Here is a 20,331-nt window from a genome sequence, read left to right as displayed (position 1 = left end):
AATGAAGTTATAAATTTGATTTGATATTAATCAACGAAAAGCAAAGAGTTATGATTCAAATTCCAAGTCCAGTTTGCACATTAATTTCATTCAAATTACGTTGCATATTTTTTCAGTCAAATTAAAAGTCAACATTTATTACGGCAGTACGCAAAATAATTAGTTGTCAGTTTAGTTTTCATTTTCAGCAGTAATAAAACATTTTCAAATATGAAAAGGAAAATGGGACCTCTGTATGTGTATAATGTTCTCTAACTAACGTCTAAACCGAACTAAGTCTTCCTGAAAAATCTGAATTTTGGGGAAACAGAGGTGTTCAATGTGTTATAAAGTTTAATTAGTGCTCATTCATTGTGATGAATCAAATGTTAATTAAATGTAAATGTAAAACTGCCTTGAATGACCAAAAATAGACCCCAGTGATTCCAAAAATACTTTGTTTTTTATTCCCCAACCTGCTGAACCTGCTTCTGTACATACACGTGATAATAATAAACAGCCTTTTTTTAAATAATACGTTTAAATTACATTCATTCAGGCAGTTTGACAGACAGTCAAACTATAAAACACACAGAAACAAACAGGAATCACACATTCTTAAATAGCCTCTTCTTTTCCAAAAAAACAAGGATATAAAACATACTCTCAGTACAATAATGATAAACACACAGACAGAGACATTTACATCCTCCTCAAACAGTTCACACGTCTTTTAGAAAAGACTCAGTCCGATTCCTCAAGGTCGATCTGATTGTGGCGGCGTTTCCACGTCACGATAGCTTGTTTGCATCCTGGGAGCACAGAGCGTTTTCTAGCAGACGTAAATTTATAAATAGATTGTGCATCATTGTTTAAAAATCCCTGGATAAAAAAATCATAAAAGTACTTTTTTCCCAAAACTACCATCAGCCTGAAACGTCCTGATGGTCGTTAGCTTGCTAACACGCTAATCAATCTTTGACAACTACCAGTTAATACTTGTTATCATATTGCCCACAGATATCCCAGCACACATATTACATTTTACATTATTAATGTTTGTTAGCGTGATAAAAATATTACCCACAGGCTACTAGCTTAGCATACTAGCATTTACTAGCATGTTAGGAACAGTATTATATTATTAACAATAATATTATACCTGTAAAAGTTTGTTACATTGTAAAATGATAACCGTGAGCTAATATTTTAGCATGCTAACATATCTTATTATATTAAAAATAAAATGGTAGTCCAAAATAGAGATTTTTAGTGTAATACTACTTAAATTAAACGATTAATTGAATTGACTGTAAATTATTAGTATGTTTTGTTAGCATCATAGAATATTGTAGTAAGTGATTTCACATCCTCATGTTGCAACAACATTGCTAACACAGTTTATATTTATCAGCACATTAGTTAATGAATTATTGATGCTAACATTTATTAGCATGCTAAAATATTAGTTCTCTAATGTTACATTTTAAATTAACTGCAAACTTTGTAAGCATATTAAAACATTAGCCAAAGGCTAGCTAGCATTAAGCTATTCATCCTTAAAGCTTTATGTGGTAATTTGCATAGTAACAATTGACGTCACGGCTGTTTGCTCATTGGCTGTTCTTGTGATCCCTGAAAGAAGAGCCAATCACGTCCCTGCGCTCCTACTGCCATCACTGAACAGTTGCCACCGTGTTTGACTCCTCCAACCTTCAGCTGTGTTCGTCCGACTCACAGCCGCTCTGCCGCCGGGGCGAGGAGGCGGACCTTATCGAGCCTCCGGCCTCCTGTTGCTGCTGTTTGGAGGAGCTGGAGAGGTCGATGGCCACCTCCTCCTCCACCTCCTCATCCTCCATCTCCAGCAGCTCTTCCTCTTCCTCCCCAACCTCATGTGCTGGCTCAGAGCGACGGGGCGGCAGTGGCGAGCCTCGGGGGGCGTCGCAGAACGAGTCGCCGCGGGTTGAGTCTGACTGTGGAGGGCTTGAACACTTTTTGGACATCTCTATGGACTTCTTGTGCATTCCTGTGAGGACAGATTCAGTTCAGTCTGATTCAGAAACATTATTATTATTTTTTAAAAATGTGCTGAAGAGATTCTAGAAGTGGCTAATGTCATAAAGGCTAACTCCCCCCTAAACTAAATCAGGTTGCACCACTAAAACGTCTCAGCCAGTGAAGACTTTAATGGTGTGTAAATCTGTCCAGTCAAGAGCAACCAACCAACTATGTAAACAGGAAGTCATTGTAGCGTCATGAGCTAGCATAGCTTCCAAACATGACAGTTTTAGAGGCTAAAAGATAAAACTTTGTTTAATCTTATTTCTGTCTGTATACACGAAGAGAAATCTGTGTTTCAGAGTTCATACAGTTTATAATGAGAGGGAAATACCTGATTATGCTAAGCTAACTGTTGTTAGCCACACAGTAACTTTTTTAAAATTTTACTGAAATGTGATCTTCAGCACTTATCTTCATATAACTTGTTTTACTCCAAACGGCTCAGATATTAGCATGCTAACGTTAGCTAACAACAGCTCCACCTGCATTTAGAGGACGTAAATATTTATAACAACTAATCTCCACCTGAGAAATATTTAGGGATCTGCAGCCTGGTTTACTGAAGTGATGATGAAACTAAACTCAGTAATGCTGATGTCTGCTGGTACTGACTGCTGATCACTTTCATCTTAATTATGATATATGATAAATATATAGGCCTACCCAAACTCCCCTTACAGATTTCTTCTAGCTGTGACACAGGTGTGTTGACTGATGAAGATGTTGGTGTTGTTTAAGCTGCGGCGTGTGTTCGGCGTGTGTTCGGCGTGTGTTCAGTGTGTGTGGATGCGTGGTGTGGTGCATGTGCGTGGCACTGACGTGTATGCGGCTCACCGAGCAGCCAGGGCGCGCAGGATCCCATCATGCCGTTCTTGGCGGAGTTGAGGATGGACTCCGGCAGCGGGATGGAGTGACGCACCATCGCGCCGTACAAGCCGTACTCCGCCATGACGCTGCTGCGACCCCAACACTTCTCACGCTTTCGCCACTTCGCACGCCGGTTCTGGAACCACACCTGGAATAAAATGTGATAACATATAAAATCTCATAACCAGGCCTGGAAAAAAAGTTTAATCCGTCTGTAAGTGAGTTTTTCTTTTGTCCCTCCCAGAAATCATCCTATGACCCATCAAGTGTCTCTGTTGACCCACTGGAGGGTTCCTGAGCCCCATGTTGGGAACCACTTCCAACATATTTGGGAAAACCATTTAGTGGCAAGTCAGTGTAGTTTTTAGGAGACATTTGTTGTTTTGAAACTTTCTTTTTTCCCCAGGAAGTTTTTGTTTATTTAAAAATTTGAATAAAAATAGGATTAAGAAACCAAATTAAACTTTTATTATGTTTTTATGAAGAGTCTGGTGTGTAAATCTCTGGTCAGCTGTGTACTGACGATGTCCCACCTGTATTCTGTCCTCGGGCAGCTCCGTCTTCATGGCCAGCATCTCTCGGGCGTAGACGTCGGGGTAATGAGCTTCGTGGAAAGCTTTCTCCAGCTCCTCCAGCTGGTGGGACGTGAACACCGTCCTGCAGGAAACAGCAGCGTGAGACCGACAGGAAGTAGCACGCTGACCTTTAACTGCAGAAATATCTTCTCCCTTCAAACTTTATGTAATAAACATAGCTGCAGATTCACTGGTTTAAAATGTCATTTTATTTCCTCAAACTCTAAAACACGTTTACATTTCTTCAACACAATTATTGTTTGTTAGTGTGACTTTATTTAAAACCAAAGTTTAACTTAAAACAAACATTTAATTATATATTTTTGAAGTGTTTGTTATTTATTCCATCTTCATCTTCCATCTGTGTTTCTTTTCGCCTTTAATGATACTTTCTCACTTGCTTTTATTACTATTATAATATTATTATTATATAACATTTTTATTATTATTTCTATTTCTTAAATGCATTGATTAAAAGTCAACAACAATTTTCGATCCGGGATCAATAAAGTATTTCTGATTCTGATTCAGTTAAAATATTTTCATATTAAGAAACATTTCTTACTATAAAAAATTGAGTGATCAGAAATAAAAGTGTTTATAAATCCAGAAACAATAAATGAATATCGTGTAAGGCAGCAGGTGATCGATCGGCCTCACCTGTGCCGCCTCTTCTTCCTCTTCTGAGAGCTCGCGGAGCTTTTGGAGTCGTTGCGGTCGGAGAGACATTCTTCATCTGCGGGAGGACAAACAGCTGTTAGCTCATCCTCGCGCGGGAAACCAAAGAAATAAATATGATTAATAATTAAAGTGGAGGATTCCTGTTTTTCTTTTAGTTACAAACATTCATTCAGGCCGCTAATTAAAAAAGTTTCGATTTAATCTGTGAATTTAAACAACAGTTAAAATCCTCCGACTCAGGATGAGACTTTCTGATCCTGATCAATAAATTAATCTGAACGGAAACGACTTTAAAAAACAAAACCCTGAAGCTCCTGTTTCACAGAAACGAAGCTGAATCTGAAACCCGAGCAGAGCCGAACTCAGGCGAACCTGAGAGACCAGATCCAGATTAAACATAAAAGCCAAATAAAAACCAGAAGGAACCTGTTCTCCACAAAAAGAGGAACCCGTTTCAGAAGTTAAAGCTCCGCTGCGAAACCAAAACCCTCCGGAACAATAGAAAGGTTCGTGGACCCGAGCCGTACCGGAATAAGCGTCCCTCTGGGCCTCCAGGTTCTGCATGTAGTGGCTGTCGGCCCGGGCCTGCAGCAGCGGCAGGTGTCCCGGCAGGAAGCAGGGCGCCCCGGCGGGCTGCTGGGCCGCCAGGCTGCACAGGAACCCGAGGCCCAGCGGCAGAGACCCGCCCGGGAAGGAGAACCCGCCGAGACCGCCTCCGACCCCCTGCGGCTCCGACCCGGGCCCGGATCCCGCCGCCGACAGTCCCGACCCCGCGGGGCCGCCGGGCTGCTGCCGCACCTGCAGGTCCGACTCCAGGCCCAGCAGGTCGGTGATGGCAAAGCCTTTGGACCGGAACCCGGAGCCGTGCAGCCGGGACTTGTCGATCCCAAAGCCCGGAGATAACATCTTGACTTTGGGCTTCTCTTCGCAGAGTTCTTCCCGGCCCGTCATGCTGCTCATCAGGAACTGGACTCTTCTAGAGTGAGGATGAGGAGGATAGACCGGGACAGTCCGGGTGGCGGGCTCCCTTTATCTGGCTCCGGTCTTCGGGGTCACGGCAGCGTCCAATCAGCAGTGAGCTCTGCGGCGGGGGGAGGGTCCCGCTGGGCCCCGCTCAATCCCGGAGGATTAATTGCCACCAATTTCCCTCAATCCGATCTGGATTTTCTCTGAGTGGAACGAAGAGGTTTTAATTCCTGCTGCTGATCTTTGATCAGAGGCGGAGACACGTGACCCCCCGCGGCCCCGATACGGATCAATACAGAGCCGAAGACACGCGCATCATAGTAGGCCTATAGAATAACAACAACAATAACAACAACAACAACAACAACAACAACAAATAATAATAATATAATAATAATAATAATAATAATAATAATAATATATAATAATAACAACAACAACAATAACAACAACAATAATAATAATAATAATATAATAATAAATAAAGAGGTTTCTGTTCAGCAGGTATTTAATCTGATTCTGTAGATTAATGTTGTTTTAAATGTTAAAATAATAAATATTATTAAATGATGAATGAAGTATTCAGAACAGCTGAAAAGTGTGACAGTACCTGTGTGGAACAGCCTGTTATATAAATAGTAAAATATTACAGTATAGTAGTATATCGTGGTGGAAGTCAAAGTTCTCATTATGCAGAATAAAATTTAAGAACTTTATTTATCATTATACTACATAAGGTTGTACATCGAAATGAAATGTTAGAATAATATTTATATATAATAATTCATATTACATGACTGGATTATAATTATTGATGCGTTCATCACTTTGATGCTGCAGCTGCTTTTAACCACGTTATATTCTGCTGGCTGTTCATTTCACCAAGGGATCAATAAAGTTTTATTTTAACCTGTAATAATAAATAATCGTTTATGTGATGATTATATTTTGTATCATTAATCTATGTTCAGTAATTCCCACTAAAATGCACTGAAGAATAAAGTCCTGTCCACCTCAGACACATATACTAATATATACTTTTATATAATAATGTATTATAATATATATAATATATAATGTATAATATAATATAAGAACAAGAAGTGGGAAATTAAATAACAAAAGCAGAAATAAACTATTAAAAGCAAAAAGGAGCTCTGACTCAATGACTTGAGCTTCACTGTCACATACATCTTCATATATATATATATATATATATATATATATATATATACACATATATATGTAGCCTATAATAATATATTGACTGTACATAAAGACCAAAAGTAATAAAATGGATATTTTTACAGCTTCAGGGGAAATGATCACTGTCACTTGTTGCAGATTGACACAGAAATATAAAATAATTTATTATTTAAAAGTGATTGTTTTTCCATATTTATTATTTGATAAATACGGAGTGGAAATAACGTTGTCTGATTCAAACTGATTTCCAGCTGTAATCTGTAATCTGACGTCACAATAAGAAATAAATAAAAAGAAAAACAGATTAAAGAGGAGTTTAAATTTGCTTTAATTATCTCTGATAAGCAGATTCCTCTAATTGCTTTTTAAAACCAGTTGACCATTTTTACCTTCTTACACACACACAGAGTGCCTGCCAGCCTGCAGTCAATCCCCAGGGATTAAACGCTAACTTGGCCCTAATTTTACAAACTGACTTTCATCAGGAGGAGTTTGGTTTCCTGCAACAGCCGATGAAGAGACGGTTACGACATATTTATATTTATTTAAATGTTATAATAAAGTGTCAGAGACAGATTCTTTAATTAAATGATGATGAGTGTTGTTGCTCAGAAGAAGTATTTGGATCAGTAACTTAACTAAAAGTATTAATACCACAGTTTAACAGTATAAAAATACTTCATTACAAGTAAAAGTACTATATTAAAATCCTACTGAAGTAAAAGTATTCATGTTTAATTTGATTTATTATAGAAATGACTGATATTTGAAGATATTTGAGTTTTGTACTGAAATCATGTGTTTAATTTTCTAAATCCTGAAACAAGAAGGTTTCAAATCTTTCTTTTAAATCTTTTTTAAACACGTTCGCTGGCTTTAAAACTGAATCTGTACACAGTATCAGACAATAAGGGCTGAAATGACTCCATAAGCAGATTTTAAAATAAAATACACTTTTTATGAACAAACTTTATATGATTTGAAAGTAAAATCTTAAATAATTAAAATACCTTTTAATGTCTGAATAAATGTCGTGATATATATAAAGTACAAAGTACTTTCTCCTTTATTTGACTCTTTTCCTGCAGTTTGTCGTCTCAGACTGAAACCAGAAGACTGAAAACTCTCCGAGAGTTATTAATCGTATAAATACCAGTTCTGAGCTCCTTCTGTCTGTGTGAAGTTAAACTTTAATGTTCTTTCTCTTTGACATGAATCTTTTTATTCATTTATATTAAAATAAGTTGGGGCTCGCTGGGTCAGAAATAAAGAGGTTTTTTATATTGTGTAACGTAACTTACTACTGAGATTGTTAAAGTATAAAAGAGATAAACGTCCACCACAGGACACCTGGACAGGTAAAGAAAACGCCTCGTCTGCAGGAGGAGAACCTGCAGAGAGCTGAAACATCAGCTCCTGCCGACGCTGCTGCTGCAGGATGAACACGTTCCTCACCGCATCGAGCTCTGGTAAGAAATTCATTTGGTTTCTTCCTCCGTGGAGCTCCTGAGCAGTATCGTCTCACCCAACATGTGGATCATGTTAAGTTATCTTCTCACCTGGTTTTAGATGGAACTTCTCTTTCTTGGAAAAGATCCAGATCTAGTTTTCATCTTGTGAGCAGATGATGCGTTTGGATCTGGGATCTAACATCTGGTCATTCAGGATCTATTTATTGTGTGAACGTAAATTAGAAAGCTTGTTCTTGTTCTGCACAATAATAATAATAATAAAAGAAAATCTGAGATCAGGATCTTCCTTCACACGAGATCAGAAGATCAACACGATCCTCATTTTCTTCTTATGAGCACAAATTATTTTGTCATTCGAACAAGATATCTTCTGCACGACTCATCACATTTATTCATTTAGCTGCCGTGTCACAGTGGGGAATTGAACCCAGGTCATATCCACTGCGCCATCACCGGCCCACAGACCCACGTCTTGGATCCTGTTTGCACCAGATTCACTTTGCCTGCTGTGAACGAGGTCATCTGTGTGTTTCGATTCGTCTGATGGAACTTCAGGGTCTCTGAAACGCTCCGGCTTCGCTCTTTCTTCCTCTGCAGTCGTAATGAAACGCTGACGCAGCTTCAGGCGCTTCAGTTTTTGCAGATTATAAAGGTTTTCACAAAATCAGAACATCGGTTTGACTCGTGTAAGCTGAAAAGAAGGTGCTGAGGTTGGATTAACCCGCTGCTCAGAAACTTATGTTCATTTTTGAAACAATGTGGATTACCATTATATGAAGAAGGAGATTGATTGATTATGCGGGTTTGAATAATCTTCAGATTAAGGTCTGTTATTCTTGTGCTCCCTCTGAGCTTTTCATCCCCGTCCAGAGTTTTATCTCCGTCCTTCACGTCTTTATCGTTTTATTTCTGCCTTTTGTAATTAATTTGCCGTCTGTGTGCAGCCTGCAGGGCCTGAGCATCAGAAATCAGGATCAAAGCTAAACGTGCAGCAGAGCTCCGTCAGGTGGTGGAGCGAGCTGATCTCTGAGCCGTCCGAATGTTTAATGTCATGGATCACTGAGCTCGTCGGGATCTGAATGATCCACCTCTACCTGCATCTGACAGCTCAAAGCCTAAATTCACCTGCAGCCTGCGTGTTTACGTTCAGACATGAAGCACCAAGTCCACATCACATCATGTGACCGTTCACGTACACTGAGCATGTGCGTGTCGGTGTAAACAGGAAGCAGATTGTCTACTAAAGTTCTACTAGAGACGAACGAAGAGCAGCGATGGTGAAGAACCACAGCTGAGATTTCTCTGCAGGTGGAACTGTTACACCAGGAATCCTCTGATTCAGAAGCGTCTCAGTAGCGGCACAGTAGCGTCTCAGCAGCGTCTCAGCAGCGTCTCAGCAGCGTCTCAGCAGCGTCTCAGCAGCGTCTCAGCAGCGTCTCAGTAGCGTCTCAGCAGCGGCGCAGTAGCATCTCAGCAGCGTCTCAGCAGCGGCGCAGTAGCATCTCAGCAGCGTCTCAGCAGCGTCTCAGCAGCGTCTCAGTAGCGTCTCAGCAGCGTCTCAGCAGCGTCTCAGCAGCGTCTCAGCAGCGTCTCAGTAGCGTCTCAGCAGCGTCTCAGCAGCGTCTCAGCAGCGTCTCAGGTCTCAGCAGCGTCTCAGCAGCGTCTCAGGTCTCAGCAGCATCTCAGTAGCGTCTCAGCAGCGTCTCAGCAGCGTCTCAGCAGCGTCTCAGGTCTCAGCAGCGTCTCAGCAGCGTCTCAGGTCTCAGCAGCGTCTCAGGTCTCAGCAGCGGCACAGTAGCGTCTCAGCAGCGTCTCAGCAGCGTCTCAGCAGCGGCGCAGTAGCATCTCAGCAGCGTCTCAGCAGCGGCGCAGTAGCATCTCAGCAGCGTCTCAGCAGCGTCTCAGCAGCGTCTCAGTAGCGTCTCAGCAGCGTCTCAGCAGCGTCTCAGCAGCGTCTCAGGTCTCAGCAGCGTCTCAGCAGCGTCTCAGGTCTCAGCAGCATCTCAGTAGCGTCTCAGCAGCGTCTCAGCAGCGTCTCAGCAGCGTCTCAGGTCTCAGCAGCGTCTCAGCAGCGTCTCAGGTCTCAGCAGCGTCTCAGGTCTCAGCAGCGTCTCAGCAGCGTCTCAGCAGCGTCTCAGCAGCGTCTCAGCAGCGTCTCAGGTCTCAGCAGCGTCTCAGCAGCGTCTCAGCAGCGTCTCAGGTCTCAGCAGCGTCTCAGCAGCGTCTCAGTAGCGGCGCAGCAGCGTCTCAGCAGCGTCTCAGGTCTCAGCAGCGTCTCAGCAGCGTCTCAGTAGCGGCGCAGCAGCGTCTCAGCAGCGTCTCAGTAGCGGCGCAGCAGCGTCTCAGCAGCGGCGCAGCAGCGTCTCAGCAGCGTCTCAGCAGCGTCTCAGTAGCGGCGCAGCAGCGTCTCAGCAGCATCTCAGCAGCGGCACAGTAGCATCTCAGTAGCGGCGCAGCAGCGTCTCAGCAGCGTCTCAGCAGCGGCACAGTAGCATCTCAGTAGCGGCGCAGTAGCGTCTCAGCAGCGTCTCAGTAGCGGCGCAGCAGCGTCTCAGCAGCGTCTCAGCAGCGTCTCAGCAGCGTCTCAGCAGCGTCTCAGGTCTCAGCAGCGTCTCAGGTCTCAGCAGCGTCTCAGCAGCGTCTCAGTAGCGGCGCAGCAGCGTCTCAGCAGCGGCGCAGCAGCGTCTCAGCAGCGTCTCAGCAGCGTCTCAGTAGCGGCGCAGCAGCGTCTCAGCAGCGTCTCAGCAGCGGCACAGTAGCATCTCAGTAGCGGCGCAGCAGCGTCTCAGCAGCGTCTCAGCAGCGGCACAGTAGCATCTCAGTAGCGGCGCAGTAGCGTCTCAGCAGCGTCTCAGTAGCGGCGCAGCAGCGTCTCAGCAGCGTCTCAGCAGCGTCTCAGCAGCGTCTCAGCAGCGTCTCAGTAGCGTCTCAGTAGCGGCACAGTAGCGTCTCAGCAGCGTCTCAGCAGCGTCTCAGTAGCGTCTCAGTAGCGTCTCAGTAGCGTCTCAGCAGCGTCTCAGTAGCGTCTCAGTAGCGGCGCAGCAGCGTCTCAGCAGCGGCACAGTAGCGTCTCAGCAGCGTCTCAGCAGCGGCACAGTAGCATCTCAGTAGCGGCGCAGTAGCGTCTCAGCAGCGTCTCAGTAGCGGCGCAGCAGCGTCTCAGCAGCGTCTCAGCAGCGTCTCAGCAGCGTCTCAGCAGCGTCTCAGCAGCGTCTCAGTAGCGTCTCAGTAGCGGCACAGTAGCGTCTCAGCAGCGTCTCAGCAGCGTCTCAGTAGCGTCTCAGTAGCGTCTCAGTAGCGTCTCAGCAGCGTCTCAGTAGCGTCTCAGTAGCGGCGCAGCAGCGTCTCAGCAGCGGCACAGTAGCGTCTCAGCAGCGTCTCAGCAGCGTCTCAGTAGCGTCTCAGTAGCGGCGCAGCAGCGTCTCAGCAGCGGCACAGTAGCGTCTCAGTAGCGTCTCAGCAGCGTCTCAGTAGCGTCTCAGTAGCGTCTCAGCAGCGGCGCAGCAGCGTCTCAGTAGCGGCACAGTAGCGTCTCAGCAGCGGCACAGTAGCGTCTCAGCAGCGTCTCAGCAGCGTCTCAGCAGCGTCTCAGCAGCGTCTTAGTAGCGTCTCAGCAGCGTCTCAGCAGCGTCTCAGCAGCGTCTCAGCAGCGGCACAGTAGCGTCTCAGCAGCGTCTCAGCAGCGTCTCAGTAGCGTCTCAGTAGCGGCGCAGCAGCGTCTCAGCAGCGTCTCAGCAGCGTCTCAGCAGCGTCTCAGCAGCGTCTTAGTAGCGTCTCAGCAGCGTCTCAGCAGCGTCTCAGCAGCGTCTCAGCAGCGGCACAGTAGCGTCTCAGCAGCGTCTCAGCAGCATCTCAGTAGCGGCGCAGCAGCGTCTCAGGTCTCAGCAGCGTCTCAGGTCTCAGCAGCGTCTCAGCAGCGTCTCAGCAGCATCTCAGTAGCGGCGCAGCAGCGTCTCAGGTCTCAGCAGCGTCTCAGGTCTCAGCAGCGTCTCAGCAGCGTCTCAGCAGTGCCTGCAGCTACCTTCTCCACGGCTCGCTGTTCCCTCAGGGAGCGTTTCAGAATCAGAGCGTTTTGCCTGATATTCCTGACATGTTTAGAGTTTGTTGATTTGGTAGTCAGTGTTTGTATTCTGTGTTTCTACTCTTGAGTAGGCTACGTAGTTAAAAACCGTATGTGTCTATTGTTGTTGAGTCTCCACGTGATTCTCTCTGCTGTTCTGTGTCTGACTTCCCGCCTGGTTCGATCTGCAACCTATTCTCTGCAGAGAGACGCTTCTGGTGGACTAAAAAGCATGGACCGTGACGCCCGCGATCAGCTCCGGCAACCGCGGCGCAGCCGGAGTCAGTGGATTTTAGGGGTTACTGAGAGGAACACGGGAGGACGGAGAGACTGGGAGTCGTCGCAAAGTAAATACAGAGACATGAACAGTACAACGTACTTTAATAAAACTCGGCAGCTTCGTGTTTCTGCTTTGACTGACTGATCAGAGCCAATCAGGAAGTCAGATGTGAGCGTCATCGTTTCCACCTGTCAGCACGAACACGCCGCCCCGGAGTTTAAAACCAGAACGGGCTCAGCAGCATCTTCACACTTCAACATTTTAGGTGTTGAGATTTGCGACTTTAGTCTGGACGGCAGGAAACGTAGCAGAACGTTTTCAAACGTAGGAGTCTGAACAGAACGACATGAAGGAGCTTTGGCAAGTCCAGTGACAGGCAGACGAACCTACGTACAAACCTCCAGTGCGTTACATAAGTCACATGACATTTAACACGGGGTAAACGGCGGTAGTTTGGTTGGGGTTAGGAGCAGGTCATGGATTGGGTTAAAGTTACTATGCATCACTGTGCTAAGCCCCTCCCACCAAACCCAGATGAGGGAACCGGTTGCTCTGGAAACCTCAACCCGTTGGCAAGAGTCTCGCCAAGACCGCGGTCCGCCCCCCTTCGACTCGTCCCCACTGCAGCCTAAACTTTAAACACGGCACTCGAACCCCCTGAAGGTCCTGAGTTGATCCGTCCCACCACCTCCTTACAAGGACTCTTTAGACCAGGTCACCTGACTCCTTCTGCCACCGCAGGTCGCGGCCTAGCAAAAACCTAAACCTGGGTCTTAATAAGCTGCTGAACGATCGACCTGCACGGCCGTTTGTCAGTCAGCATCACCGGACTCTGAGAGCAGGCAGGTAAACGTATCCGGGACCAGATGAAGGCCGAGGCTACGTCCCGCGAGGCTGGACCGTGATCCCAGCTGGAACAATGTGGGAACGTGGAACTTCAGTCAGAGTTTGAAGTTTAACAAAGCAGTTTCTCTTTTCTGGACACGTTTAATTATATTTTCACGACCCCCCGCCGGCCCTCCCTCTGCAGCTGCCGATTGAAACCAGCTCGATCGGTTCATTGATCTCGTGGCGTGGAGGGGTCGGCCTGCGCGCACTCAGAAGCTCCTCGCTGAAAAGAGGGGGCGGGTTTCCCCCGAGAGCTGGTTTGTCTCTGCGAGGACTCATCAGGGAATAACAGACGTTTCACATAAAGACCAACAGCTTCTTCTCCGTCAGAGAGCAGCAGCCGGGCCGTTCGACTGTTCTCGCTGAAGCTCCATCAGCTTCACCTCACAGATGAAGACTGTGAGCAGAAACGTAAAGGTGTGGACGGACGACTTCACTTTCACTCAGCAGATCCGTTCTTCATAAGAAACTGGACGCTACGCAGCGGCGGCGTGTTTGTGGAGCTGCTTGAAGATTAAAGGTTTAACTTCTGCTTCGTCTTCCTCCATCAGAGTTCAGTCACATTTTACTTTTCAGATAACTGATTTCTGCGGCGGCGGGGCTCAAACTGTCGGTTTTCAACAGTTTCCAGCTGCTGAGGGGGTTAAACCGAGTGTTAATGAGACCAATTAAAGCAGCAGCCGCTGTAATGAAATTAACGGCGTGCTGCTGGTGCGTGCAGCCGGCCGGCTGTAAGCGATAGCAGTAATTCAGCCGGCAGACGGCTGCAGCTCCCCGGGGTTTGTGTTGGTCATTGTTGTCACTGCTCTATTGTTTACCGCCGGCAACGGCAACAATGGTCTGGCCACGCGTCCGCCACCCCCGACCCCCCCACCAGTCTCCACCTACAGCCCTCTGTGGCCCACTAATTATTCATAAATGCACATTTATGCAAATAGCCCGGATAGATTAACCTAATTCTGTGATGTAAACAACTCCGGGTCGGGATTACAGTTTTTAAATTAGACTGTGTCTGGGAGTCTGGACCATATACTCTTATATTAGGTCTGAACCCCCCCACGCCGCCCCCCCCACCCTCATTTACATTTTGTAATCTCAGCCTTGAAGTGCATGAGGCCAAGCCAGACAAACAACAGCACCCAGAGAGAGCTCCAGTCTGTCTGCTGCCATTAGCACTAATGGCTAATGATTAAAAAATTTAATACTGTACGGGTGCGTCTGGACCGCTTCTTTAGCCGAAACGCCGCCGGGCCATCAGGCGTCACGCCACCTGCAACACATGATGCCAACGCGTGCCGCCGCGCCCAATAAGCTAGATGCATTATGCTAATTTATACCTCGACCCAAATGGACAATTACACGGTAAAGAGGGATGTTGTCCTTTTCTTTATCTGTTCAATTAGCGGCTTCCTGTTTCCTGTAAAGCCGTGACGGGTTCTTCAGCGGCGGCGGGCGGAGCCGAGCAGCAGAACTACAAATATCTTCAGCGGACTGGATCAAGTGGCCTTCTCCTTTCCCATCAGCCCGCAGTTTTTCCGCCTCGTGGCAGTTGAAGACACTTTCCCGAGCTGATACCGTCGACCTTCGACCCCGACCCCGAAACCCTCTCGACCCTTCCTCCACGCCCCCCGTCTCTCTTTCTGATCCTAATCCTAGCTTCATTTACCGCTCAGAGAGAAAACCACAGGGACCTGTTGAGCATGAGGATGAAAACTCTCTTTTAGAAACGGAGCTTTAAAACGAATCCGATCTTCCGTCCAGCAGCGTTTCAGAGCAGATCTCCGTCTATAATAAAACGACTGAAAACATCTAGCGGCCGCTCGGGTACAGGGTCCAGAACCCAAAGGGCTGAAGCCACTTTTCCTCTCACTCTGCATCACCAACATGCATCTCGGCCAGACAGTTCAGTCTCACCTCCAGAACACTTGGTCCAGGTCTCAGAATGACTCGTTCCACCAACGACGGCACCTCTGATCCAGAAACACAATGAGCTTCACTTTCCTTTAGATCTGCAGGATCACTGCAGTTATTTAGTGAACTCCTGAATTCAGAAATTAAATTAGTTTTTCTCAATTCAACTGGTGCTTGAGACTCAGTGACCCCAACCTGGACTGACCCTGAAAAGAGTAAACGTTTGTGTGTGTGCTGTACGTCAGTAGTGTGTAGAAGTAATTTCATGTTTGGGATCCATACAGATTAATAAAGAAAAAAAAATCAGTATCAAATCCAAAAACAAACCCATGAAGCGTTTGTGGTTCACAGGTTCCTTTTTCCAAGCAACAATTACTAAAATAACAAACAATGAAAATAATAATAATTAGAATTTTTACAGTTATTTCATTTATTTTAAGTGGTCGTCCTCAGTTCGTGGCCTGAGGTTTTCCTGCCATGGTCCTCCCAGTAAACAGGTCCTGTGGGGCTGAAATTTGAATTCTGGGTGTTTTTGGGAAAAGGTTTTCTCTTTATATTTAGGGCATGAGGTTAGAAAGTCTCTGTCTGTCTGTATAATTAACCTCCTCTGTGGTCAGTTAGCGGCTTCACCATGTGGCCGTCACTTCCACTTCACCAACCCCCCCCCGTCCTTTCCATCTCTCTCAGGCCCTCTCTCCTCCATCTGTCTCTCCTTTTTCTTTCTTTTCCCTCCTCCTCGTCCTCCGCCTCCTCCCCCGACCATTCGATGAGAACCAGTCAGAAATGCTCAGCTCGGGGGAAGCGGGGGATTCCAGGACTGGACCCGCAGGACCTGTTTGATCCACATTCTCACTCCCAACATGGACGCATCGTCAAGAACCCTCACCATCACTTTTTAACCCCTTGGGTGCTCTTTAGCACCGGTTTTCAAGTTGGCGGCAATAAATATGCAACATGTGGTGCGACTTTCATAATAAACCCGGGTTTAACACTGTGAAACTATGTGTTTAGATCCCGGTCAGGGTTAAAATACCAGCGTTACTTAACTTACTTAACGTAACGTTAGCTTACCTACGTGACTTAAAGGTTCAGTGTGTAAGTTTTAGTGGTATCAAGTGGTGAGGGTGACGAATAGCAAACAGCTTTAAAAGGTTCTGATTACTCCGACACCAATGAGTGCACCATCAGTCAGGAGAAGCTACGGTGGCCGACGCGCTCTGTTGGCTTATAAACCAGACAAATACTACATGTAAATGCTCGTATGGCTCCTTTCTAGTCTTTTCAACCACTCGAAGCACTTCTACACTACATCAGTCACTCACTGAGCCTAAGTGCTCAAACAGAAACTATCATTTGGGGTTCAGTATCTTTCCCAAGGACATTTTGACATGCAGCCAGGATTGAACCACCAACCTCCCGATTAACAGGCAACCCGCTCTACCTCCTGAGCCACAGCTGCTGCTGCTGCTGCTGCTACGAACGCTACTTGTTCTTCTTCGTCAGTGTAGTGATGAAACAGCAGTTTGTCCCTCTGGGCTACTTTAGAAACATGGCGGCGCATCACGGTGACGTCCACGTAAGAAGCCCGGCGTAGATAGAAATGTCTCACTCTCAAGCTGTGTTCACACTGAAAGCAAATTTAATATTCGCCTCGCTTTACTTGCGCCAGTTTGACCGCTGGAATTTTTTAGTGTTCACACACAACGTGATGAGCGAATAAACACAGAAGAAACACAGAAGAAACACAGAAGAAACACCCGCAGATAGTCCAGCTGGATGAACCCACATGTTGCTGCATTAACAGAATAACTAAAATATGATGCCGTTTTATTAGACATATGAATTCATGCTTTGTCAGGTATTTAAAAACACATTCAAAGAGAATGATGGCAAGTGTCCTGCATATCTGCAGCAGCCAGATGGAAGTCTGAGCAGAATATTTAGATACACTTCATGTTTACCTTTGTGGACGTGGAGAACACAGTTTGGTTTAGAGCTGCAGTCTGACTGTAAAGCAGGAGACACCTGGTTCAAGCACATGAAGTGCAGGCTGCGGTCACTGTGTCTGAAGCACCGGTGTTACGGTGGAAACTGGAAAGAAAAACTGCATTGCAGCTCTGAACTTTCAGGAATTAGTTTTTTCTTTCTATTAGGCAGAATTTTCTGGCTCTTATACCAGAGAATCCTCAAGACTCTGACATTGATCTGAGTGAGCCTGATCATCAGGCTGTGGCTCGTGTCGAAGTGTCCTTGGGCAAGATACTGAACCCCGAATTGCCCCTGGCGGCTGTTCCGCCAGTGTGTGAATGAGTGTGAATGTTAGTTTCCGTTTGAGCACTTAGGCTCAGTGTATGAATGTGTGTGAATGCAGATGTAGTGTAAAAGCGCTTTGAGTGGTCGAAAAGACTAGAAAGGCGCTATACAAGTACGGAGCATTTACATCAGCCAGAGGACACTGCTGACCCTAAATCCCCCTCGGGCCCAAATCTGGACGTTTGCTTTCCATGTTCCTGATTCCAGATTTGAACCCTCTGATGATGTGAAGACTTCAAAACACTCTTCACTGACGAGATGATTCGACACACTGCAGAACATAGTGATCTGTACTCTGCGCAGGAAGCACGAAGAGACTGACTATTTCCCGGCAGTACGAGCTGTCAGGTGTTTTCAGCCTCCCAGCACCACCAGTCACGCTTCAAGACGTCAAGAGATTCAAGCCGTTTTATTCATTTTACTGATAGTCAGCAGGACAAAGACAGACGTGTTTCAGACACGTGGCTCTTCCTGGAAAAACATCACATAAAATGCCAAGTTGTTGCAGGAATAAATCTGTATGACAGGCAACAGCAGAGAGGCAGCTTCAGCACTTCATAGGAGAGTTCATAGAAAACAAATAGTACCAACAAGCCAAACACTAAATCAAGTAAATACTGTATTTCCACCAGAATAAAGAGGATCTAATGCCAAAAACATTTCCTGCTGTGGCGCCAGCATCAGATGAGCAGTCTGCAGTGATCCAACACGACAGGTCTGTCTGCAGGCTGAGAGTACCTGCACGTGTTCTCCAGAAATCCTCAAAGAACAGAAATATTTACTTGATTCATGTTGATAATATTCTAAATATAATGAAATAATGAATGAAGTGTGGAGCTGTGAGTAACTCCCCTATAAACCCTGTCTTCACAACTAGGGATGAAGTTCTGCTGAAGCTGCCGTCGCTGCTGTCCGCTGTCATTTTATTGGATGTTTTCTAGAAGTTGTTGGTATTAAAATGCATTTTTAAGTATTACCATGAAGAGCCATCTCGACCGTTTGCTAGAGCTGTATATATAAAAAAAAGGTTTTTTTATTATTGTTGCCCTACATTTACATTTATTCATTCAGCTGATGCTTTTATCCAAAGCAACTTACAGCTGCTGTACATGTCAGAGCCTCTGGAGCAACGAGGGGTTAAGTGTCCTGCTCAGGGACACAATGGTGGATGGGTCACAGTGGGGAGTTGAACCTTGGTCTCTCACACCAAAGGCATGAGTCTTACCCCCCATCCTGCCCTAATGAAATAAAAAATGCAAAGAATTTTTTCCCATCACTTTGTTGGTGTTGGACTTTAAGCCAACGTATAATTTTACATGAAACTGTGACACATGACCTCCACACGCCGCGTATCTGTTCAGTGTCCACCAGTGTGTGCGTGTGGATTAGCACAAACGAGGCTAAGAACAGATTGGAGGAGAATCGAGGAGAGAATAAGAAGACAATCGGTTTATAAAAACCCAAATATTAAATTACAATTAAAGACAAAGGCCGCAGCAGGATTTGAACGTGGAGGCGTTTCTCTGATCCAATGGGCTGGAGAAGAAAGTTCAGCAGGTTGGTGATCTTTAACCAGAAGTCAGTATTTTACTAATGCTGCTGTTTAACCTGTGTAGAAGAAGAAGAAGATCGAAAACTGATGTTTTAATTTTAATCACATATGAGCTAGTTTTGGAGATTAAACTATAAAACATTTCAAAAAGTAGTGACAATCAGCTCCACCTCGACCAGCTCCAACTGTCAAAGTACTTTTACTTGATAGCTACATTTTGCCAATGATGCTTGTGTGCTTTCACTTTAAAGTCCTTCTTAGTGCGGTGCTTTAACTTGTAATAGAGTATTTCTACAATGCAGACTTGCAGTAAAGGATCTGCACGCTCCCTACTTCACGGCCATATTCCTTTCAAACGTGCACGATAACAATATTTAACTGCCTTTATCACCACAAATGACCCGGAGATCCTGTGGGACCTGCTGCACGTTAGAAAAATGCTCATCAGATGCCATTAAGATCATCATCATCTAAAACGCTCCAACTTGTCACTGGAGTCTGGTCCTGTCTCAACAGACGCCTCCATGTTTTCAGCAAAGTCCTTTCTGCTGCTGCAGGAAATGAATTTGACTCCATTTAAAATCCTCACGTTTGCATTCTGGTCTGTGCTGGTTAACTCACTAATCTGGCAGCAGGTTCGCAGGTTGAGACCCCAAACAGAAGGAAGGGAACTTTCCTCATCAGGTATCGAAGAGAAAAAACAAGGTCCGGTGTGTTTTATGAACATTTAAATAAGAAAGAGGAAATGTTCTGCAGGAGGAAACAGAGCAGCAGATGGAGGAAGAGGAGGCATCTGCTGTTCACGTGACACAAGCCGTCATGAAGATCTGCTTCATCATCATCATCTTCATCATCTTCATCATCGTCACAGCCAGCAGGACTTTCTCTGCGTTTCCTGGAGGCCCCGGCTCTGTAATCCAGAGCTCCTAATCTGCTGTAAACTCTGTAGGTGCAGCGTTTTACTGCAATCTGACAAATCCTCCAACAAACCGGCACGAGTGTGAATGGGGGGGGGGGGGGGGGTCATTTTGTTGATTACTGATGTTAAGAACAACCATATGTCTCCGTGTTTGCACGCTTCAGTACAAACCACAATTTGTAGAATATTAAATAATCCACAAACAAAGAAGATTTATCTGCAGAACTGCACTTTTCCACTTGTCCTCACTCCCAGCATGCATCAGCTGTGACCTCTTAGATTTATCTTCAGCCCATAATAAGAGCAGTAATAAAACAATAATAATAACCCTTTGTGGCTCTGGCTTATTGCTTCACTCAAAAGGCTGCGTTTGGTTTTCAGGATCTCACTTTCCCTCTGTGACTCTGCAGCTGCTCAGTGTTGAGCTGCGTTCAACAACACGACTACTCTGTCGTACGTTTACGTTCAATACTGTTAAAGTAAAAGTACAGAAGTATTATATCAGTCTCATGCAGTAAAACTCCTTCATGTGTACATGGACCAACTGGAACCAGCTCATCTTTGCATTTTCATTATCGCTCAGTTTTCTACAGCTTTCAGC

At 45.4% G+C, this 20,331-nt stretch overlaps 1 protein-coding gene across 1 annotated transcript; it reads right to left on the bottom strand.

Annotated features, from left to right (window-relative positions):
• Positions 1-664: 664 nt before the first annotated feature.
• On the bottom strand, positions 665-5,182 carry LOC119911369 (visual system homeobox 1-like). The gene is made up of 5 exons (XM_038730247.1): positions 4,691-5,182; positions 4,143-4,218; positions 3,441-3,564; positions 2,875-3,055; positions 665-2,005 (listed from the first exon to the last, which is right to left on the bottom strand). Exons 1-5 carry the CDS (start codon positions 5,121-5,123, stop codon positions 1,695-1,697), a joined length of 1,125 nt encoding a protein of 374 aa, XP_038586175.1. The 5' UTR covers positions 5,124-5,182; the 3' UTR covers positions 665-1,694.
• Positions 5,183-20,331: the final 15,149 nt, after the last annotated feature.

The sequence above is a fragment of the Micropterus salmoides genome, unplaced genomic scaffold, assembly GCF_014851395.1.
Source record: "Micropterus salmoides isolate LMB-PRFRI ecotype aquatic unplaced genomic scaffold, ASM1485139v1 Ms_hic_scaffold_2, whole genome shotgun sequence".
Lineage (NCBI taxonomy): Eukaryota > Metazoa > Chordata > Actinopteri > Centrarchiformes > Centrarchidae > Micropterus > Micropterus salmoides.
Note: the sequence above shows the minus strand (reverse complement) of the source record. Positions and strands in the feature narration are given on the sequence as shown.